Genomic DNA, 21,256 nt, shown 5'->3' with positions numbered 1-21,256 from the left:
TAAATAAACACAAGGAACGGGTGGAAAGGAAGGGTGGGAAGTTGCATGTATTGTTAGCATGAGTGAACGAGCCATGAAGGAGCTGATGTGTTGGATGGAGTGACGTAAGACATACCATTCAAGGCAGAGAGACCAAGAATATGGAGAGGAAACAGAATTGTGCTGGGAGACATAAATGGGAAGCTGGGCTTATTAGTGTGGAAGGGGAAAAGAACATATGGCATAGGACAGTAAATCATAGCAAATTAGGCTACAACCATATAGTGTTTGCAAAATAAATATGTTAGATTAAGTCTACTATATCAGGTTACACTAAATTAGATACTTAATTGAGGCTGACTACATTCATGTACATGACAGGCTCATTCCCACAGTGATCAGATGGAGTGAACAGGATTTCTACATAGAAATCCAGTAACGGACACATAGTGATGCCAATCTACTTTAAAGGAAATAACACAGTACGAACGTGATCAGAATTCAGATCCTGCCTTCAGGTCCTCTAGGCCATGATTCAAAGTAAACTGAAGCAAAGAGAGTCTTTTTATTTAGTTTAACAAGATCTGAAGATTATAATAAAATCCACAGGTGTACTGGGACATGAAGTATTTAAGAGAGAGTTCTGATCAGAATTTTAAGAGAAGTCCCACTACTAACTTTTCTTAACTCTGGTGATCAGCTATTGTTTATCATTAAGTTGGACCTAATTTTCCTAGTATTCAATTAACCATACAACTACCTAACATTTACACTTCTCTCCAAAATACTAACCAGATACAGAATTAATCTTGAAATGTTGTTCTAAGGTCACTCCTGAAGACTGGAGGGTCGCCTGTATATGACTTAAAAGTGATGAGACAACAGATTCTTCTTCTGCATTCTTGTTCACTTTTCTGTTCAGCTGCATCTGATACCAAATCGATTTCTTATACAATAACTGCCATAGTACCAACAACCTGTAGTTCAAGAAGTATAATATTATGAAAATCATCAAAAAATAACAAAGTTACATTGATTTACTTTCTTATGTTTTGTAGTATGTATCTGAAAACTAAATTATATGTTAACAACAATTTCTTGACTTCAATGAGAGGAAAAAAATGAAACGTGTTTTTTGTTTATTGGCCAAACATTGATTCTTCTGAATTTGCATAAACGCAGCAATCTACTTCAAGCACCCAAACGCACCTAAAATGAATTCCTTGCTGTCTAAACAACGGGGAAACGCAATAACCTAAATAAACCTCAAAACAGGTATCAGTGCCTTTATAAAGAAGATTGATTAAAAACACAATGAAAGCATAAGACAGAAAAGCAGACAAGGAAACAAAGGACTGAGGGCAAGTTTTTAGGGCTGGCAAGTCCCTGCTGCTGAGCACAGTACTATTAGATGTACCAGCTCAGTTATATACTAAGCTTGCCAATACAAGCAAATACACATTGCCAGGGACTTGACAATGCTTGCACAGAACTGCCACACAACTGCATCTTCTTCTCTAGCAATATTGCTTCCATTATTAACAGTCAGCCATACAGTGCCCAGCACCTGGAGCACAATTAATCAACAACGGGGATTATCTTCTCAGAGACAACTGAAATTTCCCTATCAAATTTGCAATGAACTATGTTTTTACTTTACTGAAAAAATCTATTTCACTGTAGTAAGATTAAATTTGTGAGTTATAATGCTTTCTTGGGTTCTAAATCCCTGGAAAGGAACAGCTTGCTCGTACTATTAACACACGTGGATTCACTTGAGTTCTGCAGTAGAGAAACAGTCCAGTAATAATATACTCTCCAATAGTTGGATAGCACACTTCAGTTTAAGCTTCTTTCAAGTTTATGTGTGTATCTTCAAAGAAGAAATAGCTCAGGTAGTTTAGTAAGTTTCCACACACTGGGGTTTTTCTTATTGCTCCTGGACACCACATCTGTAATCAAGTGCAAACTTTGCTGACTAAAGTGACATCATAGATATGTTGCATATAAGCAGCCTCTTCACATCACAGGGTTGAAACTTCATCATGGGAAGGAGAGGAATCAGCAAGAGGCAGTAAAAGCTTCTTAGGCTGCAATACCTGGATTGACGCTGCACTACAAGACCTGGTGTGAGCTGTTAACCCACCAGTTCTCTGAAGTGACTGGCAGTAATCAGTTAAGTCACCATAACTGAACTATATTCAACTATAGGTTGGAGCACTAATCTGTATGCTTTAATTGATTACCATGCTTGTACATAGAGTACGAAACAGAAAAGAAACAAAAGGATGTTGTAATTACTGTAAAAGTGAAAAATAAAGTCGTTGTTGCAATGTAGCATCACAGAATCATTTAGTTTGGAAATGACGTTCGAGGTCCAACTGCTAACCCAGCACTGCCACTAAACCATGTCATGAAGCATCACAGCTACATGACCTTTAAATACGACTACGGACAGTGACTCCACCACTTCCCTGAGCAGCCTGTTCCCATGCTTGACAACCCTTTCTGTGAAAAACTTCCTAATACACAACCTAAAGCTCCCCTGGTGTAACTTGAGGCCATTTCCCCTTCTATTGCTAGTGACTTGAGAGAAGAGGCCAACCCCCACCTCCCTACAACCTCCTTTCAGGTAGTTGTAGAAGGTAGTAAGGTCTCCCCTCAGCCTCCCCTTCTCCAGGCTAAACAACCCCAGTTCTCTCAGCCGCTCCTCACAAGATCTGTTCTCCAGACCCTTCACCAGCTTCGTTGCCCTTCTCTGGACACGCTCCAGCACCTCAATGTCCTTCTTGCAGTGAGGGGCCCAAAACTGCACACAGCATTCGAGGTGTGGCCTCAGTGCCCAGTACAGGGGCACGATCACCTCCCTGTTCCTGCTGGCCACACTATTGCTGATACAGGCCAGGATGCTGTTGGCCTTCTTGGCCACCTGGGCACACTGCTGGCTCATGTCCAGCTAGCTGTTGACCAGCACCCCAGGTCCTTTTCCGCCGGGCAGCTTTCCAGCCACTCCTCCCCAAGCCCGTAGCGCTGCCTGGGGCTGTTGTGACCCAAGGGCAGGACCCGGCACTTGGCCTTGTTGAACCTCATCGCATTGGCCTCAGCCCATCGATCCCGCCTGCCCAGGTCCCTCTGCAGAGCCTCCCTACCATCGAGCAGATCAACATACCCACCCAACATCTGCAAACTTACTGAGGGAGCACTCCATCCCCTCATCCAGATAATAGATAAAGATGTTAAACAAGACTGGCCCCAGTACTGATCCCTGGTCATCGCTTGTGACCGGCCGCCAGCTGGATTGAACTCCATTCACCGCCACTCTCTGTGCTCAGCCGTCCGGCCAGTTTTTCCACCCAGTGAAGAGTACACCCATCCGAGCCATTAGCAGCCAGATTCTGCAGGAGACTACTGTGAGAAGCTGTGTAAAGGGCTTTGCTGAAGTCCAGGCAGACAACATCCACCACCTTTCCCTTATTGCTAAGCTGGTCACCTTGTCATAGGGGGAGATGAGGTTAGTCAAGCGGGACCTGCCTTTCATAAACCCATGCTGGATGGGCCCGATCACCTGGTTGTCCTGTATACTTTTTTTTTTTTTAACCTGTGCAAAGATCATTCATACCTTTTTTCTGGTTTTGCATCATTGTTTACTGTTTGAGGAGGCTCTCTAAGCAGAGATTTCAGTGAGCTGAATTGCTGAGTTGTACTTTCATCAAGAACTAGGAAAAAAGGCACACTGAGGGAGTCAAGTTCCACAAGACTATTACCCTGAGAAGATGCAAAAATATTCTCATACTGTAGTACGCACACGCTACTTAGAGTGTGAGAAACCATTTTCAGAAGACAGAAGCATGCCAAAAGGTTTTTTGAGAATAACTGATCTTGTTGCTGTATAAGCATCAGTTTTAAAGTTTGTAATGTCAGCTTTGCCACATGCCCAGTCACACTGGCTCTTGAATGCCAGTACAAGACAGTTAAACACTGCTGAAAATATTTTATGACACAATGCATCCAGTGAGTATCCTTCACAGACTTGTTTAAAGATGCATCCTGGTTTAGCAAAGAACATTTCACAAACTGAAGAACATTGAAAAAATGGATAATGCAGTTTACTGTGTAATTCAGCAATGTATCCTTTTCTTCTGTATTTTTTGAAATCCCTGTCTGCCATGCAGCAAGGAGATTTTTCTGAATGGAATATAGTTCCACTGATAATTTATCTTTCTCTTCAGTACTGTCTTTTGCATGGATAGTATCAAACATTGATGCAAATTCTAAGTGGCCTTGATCAGCTTTACCAACAGATGAATGGATTCTTTGGCTATATAAGCTGGAAGGACTACTGTAAAACTGCTTTTCATCATCTGATTCTTCTTCACAATCCTAAATTGGACACAAAAACAAACAAAAAGGCAATAGTTTAATTCAATTCTATTGAGAGAGAGCACAGTCTGCCAGGAATCATCATTTAGTCAGTCTTATAAATTAAACCTTTATGCTTCATTAACTTGCTTAATTGCTAGTAAGTTTATTTCACAGCAGTTTCATCTAGATCTCAAACTAAATGCAGCTATTTGGAATAGCTGTGCAGACAGAAGCTAAATTACTTAACAACAGTAAGAAAATCACACTGTAAGCACAGAATTAATTTTTACATCAGAAAGTGAAACCCTGTCCTTTATGAAGCCCAGAGTATGAAGAAGTGCTTTTGCCAGATACCTGTAAGATACAAAAGCCACTCAACAAAAGCTCAAAAACTTCAAAGAACAAATCAAAACCCAAAAGCATGAAATGGAGTTGGGAAAGCCTGCATGGTAACTTTGATCGCAGAGCCATTCTTCCAAAAGACATGTAGAAACTCTGGAATTGATGTAAGAATCCTCTAAAATTCAGGATAAATATCTTATTTATTATGGATAATAATATTATTGTTCTTATTAATATACTTCACAGCCCCAGTATATTTAGTAGTGTAATGTTACATTTTTATTATAAAGTGAAGCTAAGGTATTAAACTACACTGAACTGATGTATACATAGATTAGTACATATTTTTCAAAAAGTTAATGCACTGCTGAAAGAAATAAGACATTAGGAAGTAAAAATCTAGTATCAGTTGAGAAAAATAACCATATTCCTTGCACCTATAAAGAAAATGAGAATTTAACCAATCTTGAATTACTTCAAATATACCTATTAAGAGCAAATATACCTATATTGTTTAAAAAAAAAATTCTTTACATATAGAATACCTGAAAGTTACATCATTTGCATAATTATAAGCAGAAAAATGCTATTAAGTACCAGTAAATCCATTGTTTTCTCACTGATTTCTGTTGTGTCCTCTTCCAGGAATTTCGGAATGGTGGAAAAGATAGAACTTTGGTTTTGAGCATGTTTTAGAAGACTAGCCTTTAAAGACAACAGTGATCGTAAACACAGAGGTCTTCCTTTAGACTGAAAGAAATAACAATAATGCAAAACACATTATCTGTCTCTAGCAATATCAAACCAGACATTTTCTAAATAAAACAAGGAAATTACTCCCTTCTGTAAAAAGCTTCAGTTTAAAAGCCCCAGACAGAAAGGGAGAACAGGTCAGCAGGCGTATGTTGCACAGAAACAAACTTGTAATTTGACCAAGCTTCACAAATCAGAACTTTCTCAGCTTCAGACTACTTCACTTTGCTTTATGATGAAAGAGTCTACTTTCTAGATCCCCGAAATGATCCTACAAGTTTGCGAATATGTAAGGCTTTCTTGCATTCTTACTAGTAATACATCTCTTTAAATTCTCAAACCCTCACCCACTCTTCTAGCTTATGTACGAACACCATCATAACTGCTCCAAAAATCCAAAATACAAATTGAATTGGAAGAGAAGTTGTATTTCATCAGCAAATGCAAAAATTCTGAACTTAGCACCTACTGTATCTTAACTGGTTGAGAACAGCTGCAGGATCTCTTCCTTCAAAGGTTTCCCTTCTCCCAGACTTAGTTCAATTTACAAGTGACCGAAAAATAAACAAAAATGCTTTAAATAAGCTTTAACTGACAACCTCAATTGATGACCTAGTAGGCATGTGTACACAGAAACACTGGGACTGCTGCTGACTGCTCTAAAACAGCAGCAGCCTAAGATAAGAGCAGTTTTACAGAATCCTTTCTGCATAACCAAGGATGAGTTGGTCAGAGCAGCCTGTCAATGCTCTGAACCAACCATACAGATGTAGAAATCCCAATTTTTTTTTTTACAGTTCCAGAAAGAATACATAGTGACAGTTAAAACTACCCCCTTTACTACATTTTACTGAAATGTCACTCAGACACCAAACGGATAAAATTTCAGAGAAAACTCTGTATTCATTTTATTCTAGATCAACACTGTTCTCAAAACAATTTTACAATCCAAAGGAATTTAAAAATATCACAGTAAACTATGCTGAAGGACTCATTTTAAAAATTACATATTTTTACACATATGAAGTTCTTTGCTTCTATTTCACTTCTTACTTCTACTTAAAGCCTACAAAATAATCCATAATCCTACCTTGGAGTTCAACAAATTCCGACGGATATTTTCAAGCCTTTGAGTTGAATCAAGTAAAAGGGATCTTATAAATCCTGATGGTGAAAGGTTGTTAGGAAGTCTAAGCACCGTTACCATGTATCCATCAGAGACAATGAGGTAAGGTAATCTTGAATGTGAAGTGACAGAGAATCTCTGCCTCATAAGGTCACTTTCAGAAGCTGAAGAACCAAGAGACTGACCAGAGTCTCGACAAAGAGAGTGCTGCTGTCTAAAATAAAGATACATCAAAAAAAAAAAAAAAGCAAAAAAAAGCAACTATTATATGTAATTATCATGAACAGAATAGAGATGAAATAACTTAAGAACATTTATTACCACTCACACTACTGTCCCAATAGGTCCCTTCAGAATCCTAAGGAAGTGTCTAGATTTTTGCAGGATGAGCACTCTGGGTAACACTATTTATGCTTGCAAGATGACAGTATTTTGCTGCAGTTGCAACTTTTGTCAGTTTAGAGAAAAATAAAAACAGATTTCAGTATATTATTTCATTAATGAAGTATTTTTTTGCAATTTTACTTTAAATTTCTGTATCACACTTTATCTAGCACTTACTGCGCATAACAAGTGTTTGAAGATTAAATTCTAAGTAGCTTCTAATACAGTCATTATGAAAACCAAAAAATCCCTCAAGATCTGAATCTTAGTATTTCAGAATCAGTTCAGACATTCAACAGAAATATTTTATATCAGCCAGCTCTTCCCTTACAGAAGAGGTCTTACAAAGTCTTTTCTTATAAAGAAATCACTCCTTACTAGTTCCAGAAAGCTGTTATGCATGTATTCTACCATTAGCCCCATAATACTTTGAAACAATGTGTAAAATTACTGACTTTTTTTACTTCTTAATAGTGCAAAAGTTCATCATTATTTGAAAAAAAAAAATCAGCTGCATAGACTCAATAAATAACCATAACTGAGGTATTATTAACATACTTTAGTAACTGATTTTTCAACCAGACAGTGTAAGAAGGTATTACAATGCTTTGAACGTTTTCATTTACACACTATCTGGCTTCATTCACTCAGAATTAATAGGATTTAAAAAAAAAAAAAGTTTAGATTCTATTTTGTTTCCTCTAGTTATTCAGACTATGTAATTTTTGTAACTTTCAATTTATGCTAAAAAGTGTCATCAGAGATCCTTCTACTCCCCCATGCACCCAGCAGCACAATTTCAAAATTTAGGTCTGGAGTACCCAAAAAAAACCCATTTAAAAAGCTAAAAGCTAACTGGTTTTTATCCGTGCAAATATGTTATTTACAAGATCTGCCAGGGAAATGTGTTAAAAAGTGCTATAGGTAAAATTAAATAACGAGCATAGAAATACCACTAGATTAAAATAAATCTGCACTTTTAGTACTTCTGTAACTTTAATTTCTTCTTGCATCATAAAAACATGTTAATTATAACTAAATTCAAACATTTTTAAAAAACCAAATCACTTAATGTATACTTACATTGTCGCAATGTCAATTTTCATCATGACAAACTCATTATAAGAAAGAGAACTATGAATGAGAAACAGAGATTGAGAAGACACATGAAAAGCAAAAGAGTGAAATTTGAAAGATGAAGTTCATGTAAAATTGTAAAAAATACGTTAGAAAGTAAGATATGATCATACGACAAAAATGTACAAACATTTTCAAACCCTTTTTACCTATATGTTATTAGTGGATGAAATGGAATAAACTCCGCTGGGCCAAATTCTATAGAGCAGCCAGAAGTAATCAAGGTCAGCAATTCACCCATACATGTCAATAAAATCAAAGATCCACGTTTTAACATGCAAGCCAAGAAAAGGCTATCAGGAGTCCAACTCATATCACCAACCCAGTAAGATCTAAATTGGGCAGGAAAAAAAAAAATGTTTTTCTCTGTCAAATCTCTGTATCAAAACGTCAGGATAGTTTAAAAAAAACCCAACCACCAACAACTCACACCTCCACCACACCCCTCAAAAAAATCCAACCCAAAACCAAACATGCAACACAAAACCAAAAAATCCACAACACCAGTAGAAATAACATCAGTTACTCACCTGATAAACTTGGATGGGACCATGCTATTCTTGCTGCTACAACCTTTAAGGCTACCCGAAACAGTTACAAAATTCAATGTGTTCAAAAACAAAATCTGAGTTGCCTAGAAAGAAAAAGTAAAAGGTAAAGAAAACCCGTATCAAAATGTCATTGTAAAAAAACCCGTATTAGCAAGGTATGCATTGCATTCAATGTACTGGAAATATCATACGTGAAAGTGACATTGCACTTCAATATTTATTACTATTTAGAGTATTTATTAATTTCTATAACTATTTCTACATTTGAAAAATAATGAAAGATTATTATATACTCAATATATAATTAGATATTCTTTTAAACATAACTTTTTCTAAAACCCTCAAAGTAAAGCAAGATCACTTTTCTCCAGCCTTGTTGGTGAATTAAGAACTGGAGCTTTGAAGGAGTTCATCATCCCATCCTGATACACTAAATAAGCTGGTCCATATTCCCTGTCATTATTAGCACTAAAAACTACATTAAGATTTGGCCTCCGAGTTGTCAGAAGAAATAATATTATGAACTCGGAACATAACCTCCAATACATGTTAGACTGACACCTGACTGAGAATCATCCAGAATCTTTGCAGATACAATGCAGTAACTGAAAATAAATTATCATTTTATTTCTTGGAGATTAGAAAAGACAGAGAACCTTACACGGACTTCTTACCTGAACAACCGCATTCAAAAAAATCACAAGTTGTGGCAGAATTTTTTAGCTATGTCTATCAACATGATCACATCGATCACTCAGAATGATGAAAAAAATCACTCCAAAAAATGTGTTATTAAATCCTTGTTACCACTTCATTCAAACAACTTAAAAGACATACTGTCTATCAGTCATACCTTTGGATCAGTTTGATTAACAGCTACTGCTATCAGAAGTCCATCTCTTGCAAATGCACACAGCAAAGCTCCTCTTGACTTTACAGACACACACTGAGGAATCAAATTAACAAGAGAACAAGTCTGCTGTACCCAGTGGATCTGGTATGGCAAAGAACTGAATACCAAAAAAAAGACAACAAAACCAAGAGGTTACTCAGTTATGCTAAATGGGATGATTCATATATAGTAAAAAACCATACACAACAACACATAAACATGAACAATAAAAATAAATCTATATTTCTTCAAAAACCTTACAAATGAAAAATATTTTGTATTTAAAGGAGTTTAAACATTATGTCTGAGCACTGAGAATTGTTTTTATGGAACAGGAATTTGAGCATATATGTATAGAGCACGCAAACAAATGCAGATGCATGCCATATAATTAAGGCATTTGCATTCTAGCCATGAAAACCTTCCTCAGGCAGCGTAACAGGAATACTCATAATTCAAAAATGAAAATGAACAGTATCTTGCTCTGAACAAAGAAGTTGTGGTGCCCCATCACTGGAGCTGTTCAAAGTCAGGTTGGATTGGGCTTCCAGTAACCTGATGTAGTGAGAGCTAGTGCTGCCCACAGCAGGGGGGTTGGACTAGATGAGTTTTAAAGGTCCCTTCCAGCTCAAACCATTCTATGATACTAAAAACAATCTTTCTTTTGTTTTCTGTTGTGTTTTGAATCCATTTGGAAGCATGCCACCTAACAGAAAAAAACCAAAGCATTAACATGAAAAAATGAATTCAACAATAGTGAGCAATGAAACTGAGTGATAGTTGGCATGAAGAAATTACGAGTAACGTGGCTCAGAAATGTGGTTACAATTTCAGGCTGCAAGTACTACAGTATATATATGCACTTCTGCATTGGGAACGTTATGCTCCATTTCATTTTTTGTACTATCAGCAACACATTACTACCCTAACGACAAACTGAGTGAAAAGTGACGTCACTCAGGAGGGCAAAGAGGACATCATTACAAAGTTATAAGCCAAAGGGCATCATTTAACAAACGCAGTTGTACAACATCAAGTGTAGGGCAAAATTTTAGCAGGTTACTCAAGTTATACCTGCAAACGACATACATTTACACTTACACATACGTCTATCTCACTTAGGAAGGGGAATGGACTACACATGTACTCAGGATTATTCTTCAACTGCATTTTTAGGTGGTTGTATCAGTATAACTATTTCAGCACATGGTCCGAGCCCAGACAAAGAAACACACACTCAGACACACAGGCACTCCTACATAGTCTAGGCATAGGAGATGAAAAGGGGAACAGTAAACAAATAAAAAATATACAAATATGCATAATAAAGAAGAGAAAGAGGTATTCATGGCATTCATGGCTGCACAGCACACACTAATAATATAATAAAAACAAGAAAGGGAATCTCTATTAGCATGATGCAAAAAAAATGCCTGACATCAACACACACGTGTGTGCAGGCATGTGTAGGTATACATAGCCACCCACATACAGTGATAAATACACTCAGTTTTATTCAGGTGTAAGTTAATAATGAAGTATGCAATACATACATAAATGCTGTTACATTAACCACATTTAAATACTTGAAAATTACCATATATGGATCATATATGCATATATTGTCCATATATACATATATATAAGTGGCATGCTACAAATACACATATGCAAACATAAGAAGGTTCTTGTAACCATAGGCTAATTGGACATCAATGTATGTATCCTCAAGTGCAGCCCTGAATACCAGTTCTAAAGCACTTCATAATAAAACTCCTCCTTTTAAGCTGTCTTTGAACTTACCTAACATATTTAAAGCTATTTTCATGCCATCGAAGAATCAAAAAGGTGAGCACCAAACATTCTCCACAGTAAAACACAAAAGAACACAAACAGCAATCACCCAGTATCTGTGGAAAAGAAAAGAACATATCAAAACCAGAAAAAGCTGAAAAACCTGGTTACACATTTTTTCTCTAATTATTTATATATTTAGATCAATAGCGACCACATTTCAGATTAAAAAATTGTAAGCTTGTCATTCAGTAATATAAAGGCTGGCAAGAACAATACCGGGCCAGATAAACTTGATTTTATCCAGTATGGCTGTTCTTATGTTGTCATTAATCTAACACGAACTGAACAATTAAGCCTACGCACAACAGAGACACGTATCACTCTCAAAATTCACTGTAGCTTTGGTGGCTCTACTTCACTGATGAGATTAAATAACTGCTTTAGGGCTTGTTTTTTACCTCATTTTGTATGAAAGCAGCATGCACTCCAATTTCTTTTTCTTCAGTAGACGGCAACATGACTGACTCATCAGGCAAAATTTGCGTCCAACGCCCGGAAGAAGAATTTTTGTAAGAGGATGTGTTTTCATGTTCTGTGCTCTCCCACAAAAAGACACATGCTGTAGGCGTAGTCAATAGTGCCCTTCTGCCATCTCCAGATACATACAAGTACAATCTCATTAAACACTCTGGGGAAAAAAAAAACAAACAACACCACACAACAAACATAACGTGTCAGAATAGTTTCTGCTCCTCTGATTTAGATTAAAAAAAGAGAAATTTATTCTCTATCACAAGAAGTCCAAGCTGACACCTTAAGTATCTTCCATTTCCAGCTTCATCAGTGATATCAGAACTTGGGCAGCAGTAATGTTGGATGGGATGCCCATTTTTATATATTTTATAAATTATCTTTCTCACAAGACTCAAACATTAAGAGTTATTTCCTGAGATCATCTTTTCTGAAATCCATCTTTTATGAAAACTATTAATAAACGTGCTAGTGCTCTACTATTACCTTCAGCTCTCAAATGCATTACTGATCTTCCCTGAAATGACACAATTGCTTCTACAATACTTCACTTTACAACCTGGTATCAGTGAGATTATTCAATACATGACAATATTTGATACTTCCGTTTTCACAAATACCTGCCTTTACAGTTAGCATTAGTCATCAAAACCTACCTACAGAATAAACTTCAAATTATGCATATAGGATTTATATCAGATGTACGTCCGCTCTGAAGTACTGATAACCCAGTAAGGAATGTTTTTCTACTGTTACTTTTTAATGATTAGTTTGTAAAAGACTTACTGTGTTTAAAAATTAATTACTATTTACAGATTACTAAATGCAAAACCTGTACCATTCAAGTAGCAAAAAGGACATTAGTCTAAACTTAGCTAGCACACAAATTATACAAATGCAAAACAACGTCAGAATATAGCTTTTACTTGTTCAATAACACTTAACAAAAGGAAAGCCACTTTCACTTTATTCCATTTTTCAAGAGACTAACTGAAAACAACCTACCTTGTGCTGCTGCAACTACTTTCCTAGACTCTTCGATCGCTGGCACAACTATCAAGCAGTCCCGATCTTTATTCCAAAGAAACAGCTCTCCTGTTGTAAGCATTCCTGCCAACCAAGCAGCTGTGTACATCAGAAGAGAGATGTTTTGAAGGATATTATTGTGAAGTACTTAAAATTACTTCCCTTCCACCTCACACAGTTCTAAAGATGACAGTGAACCAGCAGATCCTTTAGATATTCCACCTTTCTAAACTGTTACAACTACAAATAAAGTAACATGAGTTTATAATACATAAGATATTGTACTTAACCATTGTTTGATGTTGTTAAAACAACTACGTTTTTCAACAATGACTGCAGTCTAGGGATTTTCTTCTTTGTCTTCCCTGATGCCAGGTTAATTTCATTTATATGTTTATCATCTAGAAGAAAAACAGCCTCTTTTTCCTGTTGAAAAAGAAAAAGCATTTCATTTTTTAAAATGTTATTTTCTATGTAAGCCTACAAAATACAGCAAAGAGAAAAAATGTTAGGGAAAAATAATTTTTTAAAAAGATGTTACAGCAGCAATTACCATATGAACTTCACACTTTGGCATACTTGCTTTTCAGTACATCATATCTAGCACCAACCTACACTGATGCTGCATTTGGTTCACACGTTTCAAACTAATTTTACAATCATTATTAAAAGCTTCTTCAAAGCATCGCAGCTGAACTACCCGCCAAAAAATGGTAACACAACAACAAATCAGACACTAGTTAGCTCGTCCAATAGTGCTGAATTTAGTGATATTTTTGCCAGTTATTTCAATAAGAGAAGGAACTGGCCTCAAACGGTTACCTACTTAAAACTCAAATCATGTATTAGTAGACAAGGAAAAAAAAATTAATTCCTTTTACCAAAAAAAGTTTTAGAAAGCGTGTCTTTCAACACATGCAGGATGAAATAGGAAATAAATTTTTGTTCACGATTTCCAACAATGTACTGAAAAGAAGGTTATGAAAAACTAGAGCGATCAAAATAATCTCTTGTAAGGGACACGTCTTTTGAAGGAAAAAAATAAAAAGACAAAAAAAAAACCTCCCCATTGTTTATCTCAGAAATTTTCAATCTCTATGCTCATTTCAGTAAGATAGAAAACCAAAATATTTATTTCAGTAACTCTGAAGTGGGGTACATTCAAATCACTTCCTGAGGCGTTTTTTAAACCCCCCGTTCCTGTAAATGGAAGTATAAAGTATTATATAATTAGAAAAACTGCCCTTTGCTGAATTTTATGTAAACAAAAGTCTGTTACACTTACCTGTCCAATCCATGAGATGCGAGGCCATGGTTTTCTTTGCTTGATACACGTAGACACGAGAACATCTAGCTTAATCTCCATTGTCGTTAAACCTCCAGGTAACCATTATTGACAAAAGCAAGTAGTGGCTTTTTCACATATCTATAGAGAATCTGAAGAAAGAAAGAAAAATACAAAAGAAATTATTATTAGGGGGTTGGAGTAGAAGATGGGAATCTAGACACAAACTCTTAACCATAGCAGCTTCCTGATGAACTGATGCTTATCTCTATCTCCAAACTAAAGCAGCTCTTTTCATTCGCGTCGCTCACAGGCTGTTTGCAGTTCAGCCGTGCAGGTGACACGCTTGTTCCGGAGGCGACCAGACAAAGCACCTCGCTAAAAGCTCTACCAGGAACACAGAAATTGAGGAGCCTCCTAAGCGCTCGAGATCAGAGACTCAAGCAAAACACCAGCGCGGCTCCTCGGGCACAGAGGGCCGGCTGCGTCTCAGACCCAAGCCCAAGCAGAGGGAGGCGGCAGGAGGAGGGCATCCCCGCCTCGGAGCCCCCTCCGGCCGCGGGCTATCCGAGCGCGGGGCGCCCCACCGGCCAGGGGGATCAGTACCGGCGTCCATGCCGCTGCCTCACGCTTCGGGGGATTTACTCGGGGGCCGGCACAGCCCGGGAAGCGAAGCAAAGCACGGGCAAGCCGCTTACCTCGGCGTAGGGAGCAAGGTGGGGGGTGGGGTCAGGGAGCAAGGTGGGGGTACAGACTTCCCCTCCCTCCCCCGGCCGCCACCCACAAGAATCCCACCGCCGCGTTTGCCTGAGCCAGGGCAGAGACGGTCCCTCAGGCTAACTGCGGCCCTCAGCACACAAAGGGAGACGGTGCGTGCCCAAAATAGGTGCTCGCCGCCGCCGCCAGGGCGCTGAGGGGCCGCCGCAGCCCCAACCGGGCGCCGGAGCGCCCAGGCCGCGATCACCCCGTCGCTACGCCGCCAACGGCCGGACGCGGAGCATGGGCAGGGCAGGGCAGCGCCGCGCGCAGCCGCGGCGACGAGCCCCGCCTCACGCATTGCTTTCGCGGGGCGGCCGCGCTCCGTTAGCCTGGGTGGCCTTCCGGGGCGGGGCGGGCCTCGCCGCGCGCGCGGGCTGTGTCTGTCCGCCGCGGCCTGGCGGCGGGCGGCTCCGGTGTGCCCGTTCGGGTCCGAGCCTGGCGGGCTGGGTGGGAGCGCCGCGCGTTGGGAGAAGGCTGACCACAGAGACGTGGTGAGCTCCTCTCCCTCGGCGGGGAAGGCCGGGCACCGGGCACCGCCCGTGACGACAGCCCGGGGACGACGGGGCACGCTGCTTAGGCGCCGTGTGGAGAATTTGTATCGTCAGCAGTATTCGGTGACGGGGGAAATGAGTTGGCTGTAGGAGGCACAGCTACGGATCAGCGGTCCCTACCCCATACAGGAATTTAGGTGAAATACAAGTAGGGTGCACAGACAGTCGCTGTTTTACCACCTCGAAGAAATGCCTTTGATGCCCTTAAAGCAGCTATTCCTTCAAACGGGCTCTGGTTCTTCAAAGCACTGCAGACCATGTCCCTTTCTACCTTCCCTTGACTGCGATCTTGCTTGAGTTAACATCGGGACACAAGTAAAAAAAAAGGAAAAACAAACCAAAAGGCCAACAACAGTAATCATCCAATTGTTGTTAATTTTGTTAATGAGACTCATAGAATCATTACGTTGGAGTAGACCTCTAAGGTCATCAAGTCCAACTGCTGACCTACCACCACCATGCCCTCTAGACCGTGCCCCAAAGTGCCACATCTACACGTTTTTGGAATGCTTCCAGGGTTGGTGACCACCACTTCCCTGGGCAGCCTGTTCCCATGCCTAACAACGCTTGTGGTAAATTTTTCCTAATGTCCAATCTAAACCTCCCCTGCCACAACTTGAGGCCATTTGCCCTTGTCCTATCGATAGTGACTTGGGAGAAGAGACCAACCCCCACGTCACTACAACCTCCTTTCAGGCAGTTGTAGAGAGCGATAAGGTCTCCCCTCAGCCTCCTCTTCTCCTGATTCATTCACATTCATGTTGGTCAGTTACCTCCCTGTCCTCATCATTGTTTGTTTCAAGTATTGAATTAATCCACCCACCCCTCTCCTCTGATCTCGGGTTTCCACACTGCTCCAAATTTAAATTGGGAAACACAACTTACCCTTTCTCCATCTAAGAGGAAAGCAAGTCCTATGAAAACAAAAGGTAACATCTACAATGAAATTAATTGCAGTAGTCTGAAAAAATATCAAAGATGACTCTTGATACACTTTGAACTGCTCTTACTTTGGAAAACTTGTAGTACTGCTAGAGGCAATTATATTAACTGGAAAAAAAAAAAAAAAGAAAAAAAGCTCAAACTCAAGTCTGTGATCTGTATCTGTTCCCAAATCTTCAGTCATTTCTCCAGATCTGAAAACAGAAATCTACTTACCTAGATTATGCAATATGGCTCAACTCAACATACTTTTGTGCAAATATTAAAATTTAGAAATAAAAGTTAAAGACATCAGGCAGGTCTCAGGACGTCACTTGTATGCAGTATGAACAGAACTGCAGTAACAAGAGTAGGGTAAGTGTACATGACATCCCTGGTGTGAAAAATAGCTATCAGCAGAAAATCACTTGTAAGATCCGAAGATACGTTACATGGAAAGGTGCAAATCTTTTTGCCAGGACATACAGTAATTCCTCTATTTAAATACACTTTGAGAAGAAATTTCAACACTTACAAAAGAGAAAAGCCAGTATTAAGATTTGAGCTCTATTTTGACCTAAAAGAGATGTATTTCTATTTATCTATTACTTCACTGGGTGCATTCCCTGGCTGAAAATCATCAGAATGTACCTGGCAGTTCACAGAGAAATAAATTTAATGGCTGTACTTCAAACAAAACTTTAGAGCACAGTAAGCAAATCTGGTAGTAAAGGCTGTAAGCAGGTAACTTGCATGTAGAAAAATGTCTTAATCCATGCTTTTTTTTTTTTTTTTTTTTTTTTCTGCTTTTTTAACACGTGTTGTATCTGTATCAACTACTCATTCTCCTGGGAAAAAAAATAAATTACTCTGTAGGCATAAAAATATCTGCTTCTTTCCCCTACTAAAATCTCTCATAACTCGTTTCATTATTTACTTACATGAAGAAGTTACTCGAGAAAGACTAAAGACCAGCATGAACTGGTAATTTCTTGTGCATGTTATATGGAGTTTATGTTGTTGAAGATGTACACAATGCACAGCAGTAAAACAAATTTCCTTGTAGGATGAGATTTTAAAATCTTAGGAAGCATGCATAGAGGATGACATGTAGGCTTTGCTCCTTTTCAGGAATATATACAATTTGGTGCTTGTATGCATGTCAGGAAAGTAGACAGAAGTCACTTCTTGATTTAATTTCATTTTAACAGATACAACATCTTTATTGAAATGGAAAAAGGAAAATAACAGGCCTTTAATACTGTTCTTTCAAGATATAGTGGGTAGCTTCTGCAATTTCATCTCAAACATTGTATTTACAGAGGCAGGCTGTGTTTAAAGTGGCAGTTACGATGTAATGATTATCTTTGTACAGAAAGACCTGCCAATAAACTCATGAAGAGAGTTACGATTGCATCTGTCCTAGGTTACAGTGTAAAATGTGCCAAAAGAGAAAAAAAAAGTATTCTATTACCACCTTCAGGAGCTGTTGAGACCAGGTGGGGCGGTGCTCCCTGCCTCCCCCCTCTGGACTATCTCCTGTTAATGGGCACAACAATGTCTTATCGCCTGACCCATAGATAACTCCCTCCTGGACTATCTCCTGTTAATGGCCCATCAAGGAACTGCCTCACGACTCCCCATCCCATTGTGAGATGCTCCGCCCGGGGGGAAGGAGCCAAGCAGTCCATGCCAAATAAAAACTGAGATCTCGAACACCCTAGCAGCCTTCTTCCACTGGATTCCCAGAGGAGTTTTTCCCCCCACTGGAGTTCCAGAGGACAAGAGCTACCCACCTACCACTGGACCTTCGGAGGAAGACCAGACTCTTTTACCTGATCGCTGCTTCAACAGAACTACACCCATCACTTCAGGAGGACTGCAGCCACCGTCTTATCGGACTGCTACTGCCACCGATTGTATTTTCTGACTCTGTCAGTGTAAACCAGTGGGTTGTTTGTTTTTTTTTTTTCCCTGCCTTGTGTTATATATATATATATATATATATATTAGTAAAGAACTGTTATTCCTATTCCCCATATCTTTGCCTGAAGGCCCGTTAATTTCAAAATTATAATAATTTGGAGGGAAGGGGGTTGCACTTTCCATTTCAAGGGAGGCTCCTGCCTTCCTCCACAGACACCTGTCTTTCAAACCAAGACAGCATCACTACTCCCTGGTATGATCACATTTACAACCTAACTCATGTACATGTGCTTTTATCATCACCTGGCCTTCTGCAGTTGTCATTTCCTGTTTTGATAGTTGTAAAACAGCTATCAAGTAGATTTCACATCCTTTTCTCCATTATTTTTTACTAAGACAATAAAAATGTTTTCCAAATATTTTTATTTTTTTTTCCAAATATTTTTAATCCTCAAGGGAAAGATCACACAATGTATTTTATTTCAACAGTATAAAAAAAAGCTTTCTATTGTTAAAAAAATTGGTAGTAAAAGAAACTGCATTTGTCACATTTACATTCTACAATTTGTAGATAGCTTTAGAATAGCACGACTATAGGCCACACAATTGATAACTGCAGCAAGAGATAAAACTTTTTCAGAATTTATTTCTGAGAATTTGTTCTTCCAGAGATGCAGGGCAGACATCTGAACTTGTACTTCACAGTTCATGTTATCTGAGCTAATGATTCTGTTACTACATTTGTCAATCAGTGAAGCCGTTCTAATTTAGCCTGTAGTGATTTGAAGTTCCCAATAGTATTCTGCACCGTTAGCGTCGGGCTCATAGACTGAAGTTCAACCAGATAGCAGCTAACAGCATCCAAGCAAACATTTGTGAATCGTCGCCTGTAAAGAAAACAGAGAATAATACTGAGCTTCTTTTTGTTTCTGTGTATTAGAATTAATCCAAAGTAGAAAGTGAGCATTTTTTGATTTCTAATGGAGTAACATATCAGCAAGACATCTGTCAGCTACTTTTAAGTATTCAACTATTCATTAGAAAAATTTACTTTTGAAATCTAATGCTTGTGACTAAGTCATGATGGGAAAATAAACGAATCATTACCTATTTATCTGATATTAAATATAAACAATAAAACATGATATTGTTAATAGTAACATAAAATATTTACTTCAGTATCTAGATATTACTTTAGATATGAATACAATGAAAGTATAAGTTATTAATTTAGATAGAAATTTAAATATCTAAAATTAGTATCAAATCACAACAATTAGGTATTAATATCTAAGTAGATATAAAAATTAGACAACATTCGCTGAAGTCCTAGTAAGTTAAGAGTATTTAAATGAGCTAACCATAAAAGACCAAAAAAGTGAGAAAAGATAGATGTAAACATGTACAGGGGATATTTACAGGTGTATTTTTCAAGAGAATCAGAAAAATTTATGTTTAGAAGAGTTATCGAGACTTTGCCTAGTTCTCCTTGTTGTTTCTGAGCTGATATAGTTCTGACTGAAGTTCTATTCACAAGTCTATTCACAAGAGTTGCCAAAGCTAGACGTTCCATAATATACAGGCAACTTGTTCAAGTACATAGCTATTCTTTTAGCTAGAAACTTCTAATATTAAACGTATATTCTTTCCTGTTGCAGGCTAAGCTGCATTTCAGTCTTGGAGAGTGATTCATCACCAACGTCTTAAAAACAATTTGGGAAGATCCATCTCCATATCTAGTCTTCTCTTTTCCAGAATACAAGAACTCAGTGCTTCTAACATCCATTAAACAGTTCACTGTTTCATTTACAAAAGGCCCGATTCTCGTTTTTCCCCACTCTTCCCAGATTCCCCCAAATTTGTCTGTACTATTCCTTAAAGCATGTTGCCAAAATTTACAAAATAATCCTCTCAGTTCCTCATGAATCTTCAGTGAAGTGCAGAAAATTATCTGTATTGAAGTAGTTTATAGGGAGGACCCTACAAATTTCTACCAACTGGTTTCGAATGAGGAATCTCAGTAATCACTGCTAGGAAAGAAATACTAAATTCACCCAAAAGAAAAGAAGAAATACTTTGGGAATTCCTGAAGTGCAGTGCTTCAGGATATTTTATATCTTTCACTATTTATTAAGATATAGTTGCCTTTCTTACCTCAGAAGTACTTTGCTAGGGTCATGTACATATCCTGATAATAACAGATGAATACACTCTAAAAGGTGTAAAGGTTTTTTCATTCTATTCCAATATGGGTCCTAAAAAAAGATTACAAAATATTAAGGAGACAAATATTAAGGAGACAAGAAAAAAAAAAGTGAAGTGTGTACACACAAACTGCCATTGTAATTGTAAGAGAAATGGGAATTTTATCTTACTCTATATTGTCTATATTTAAGTATTATTTTGACTTTTGAGTACTAAAACATACATGACTAACTCAGTTTTCCATTACCTAACAGTCTATAAAGTAATAGATGTTAGGAAGTTCAATTCTCTTTGTTTTAATTCTGTTTAAGCCTGTTCTACAAACTAGAAGTTAAAAATACAACTTCTTATTCTTCATGCCTGTTGCATCAATAGATTAGACAAGATGCAGTAATATAGCAAATTTTAATTATTAATAGGAAACAAATAAAATTTACATATTCAAGATATGCTGTTCCTTCTGCAACATAACAATTCTAACCCTGTTTAATCCTAAATCACCTTTAGGTGAAGTAAAAGGATTAACAATTTTCCTCATACTTCAAAATTGACGTGAACAAAATCAACAGGGGAAAAAAAGTGGCGTTAATAGCTTTTGAGCAAAAAAAGAGAACAAAACCTATGAAGTTCGTATTTTGATATATCACACCTTACATTACTTTATGTTTGCCGCTAAAGACAGAGCTTGATAGTAGTTGAAAACAAAATTTTTATTATCTGGCTATTTTC

The 21,256-nt window shown here is 38.1% G+C and overlaps 2 protein-coding genes across 3 annotated transcripts in view; both read right to left on the bottom strand.

The window, feature by feature from the left end:
* The window catches only part of CPLANE1 (ciliogenesis and planar polarity effector complex subunit 1), a 60,266-nt gene extending 46,020 nt beyond the window's left edge, over window positions 1–14,246 (bottom strand). Inside the window, exons 1-12 of the mRNA XM_086480159.1 lie at window positions 14,166–14,246; window positions 13,171–13,306; window positions 12,860–12,979; window positions 11,782–12,011; window positions 11,330–11,436; window positions 9,488–9,644; window positions 8,614–8,717; window positions 8,233–8,415; window positions 6,527–6,776; window positions 5,281–5,433; window positions 3,599–4,359; window positions 772–956 (exon numbers count right to left, since the gene is read on the bottom strand). Of these exons, the coding sequence (XP_086336285.1) occupies window positions 772–956; window positions 3,599–4,359; window positions 5,281–5,433; window positions 6,527–6,776; window positions 8,233–8,415; window positions 8,614–8,717; window positions 9,488–9,644; window positions 11,330–11,436; window positions 11,782–12,011; window positions 12,860–12,979; window positions 13,171–13,306; window positions 14,166–14,246 (2,467 nt within the window). The remainder of the gene's footprint in view (window positions 1–771; window positions 957–3,598; window positions 4,360–5,280; window positions 5,434–6,526; window positions 6,777–8,232; window positions 8,416–8,613; window positions 8,718–9,487; window positions 9,645–11,329; window positions 11,437–11,781; window positions 12,012–12,859; window positions 12,980–13,170; window positions 13,307–14,165) is intronic.
* Window positions 14,247–18,792: 4,546 nt separating this feature from the next.
* NUP155 (nucleoporin 155) overlaps window positions 18,793–21,256 on the bottom strand; it is a 33,322-nt gene continuing 30,858 nt past the window's right edge. For both annotated transcript variants that reach the window (XM_086478984.1, XM_086478985.1), the window contains 2 exons: window positions 20,477–20,577; window positions 18,793–19,209 (listed from right to left, as the gene is read on the bottom strand). In XM_086478984.1, the coding sequence (XP_086335110.1) occupies window positions 19,071–19,209; window positions 20,477–20,577 (240 nt within the window). In that variant the 3' untranslated portion in view covers window positions 18,793–19,070. The remainder of the gene's footprint in view (window positions 19,210–20,476; window positions 20,578–21,256) is intronic.

This window comes from Leptosomus discolor, chromosome Z (assembly GCF_034619465.1).
Source record: "Leptosomus discolor isolate bLepDis1 chromosome Z, bLepDis1.hap2, whole genome shotgun sequence".
Taxonomy (NCBI): domain Eukaryota; kingdom Metazoa; phylum Chordata; class Aves; order Leptosomiformes; family Leptosomidae; genus Leptosomus; species Leptosomus discolor.
Note: the sequence above shows the minus strand (reverse complement) of the source record. Positions and strands in the feature narration are given on the sequence as shown.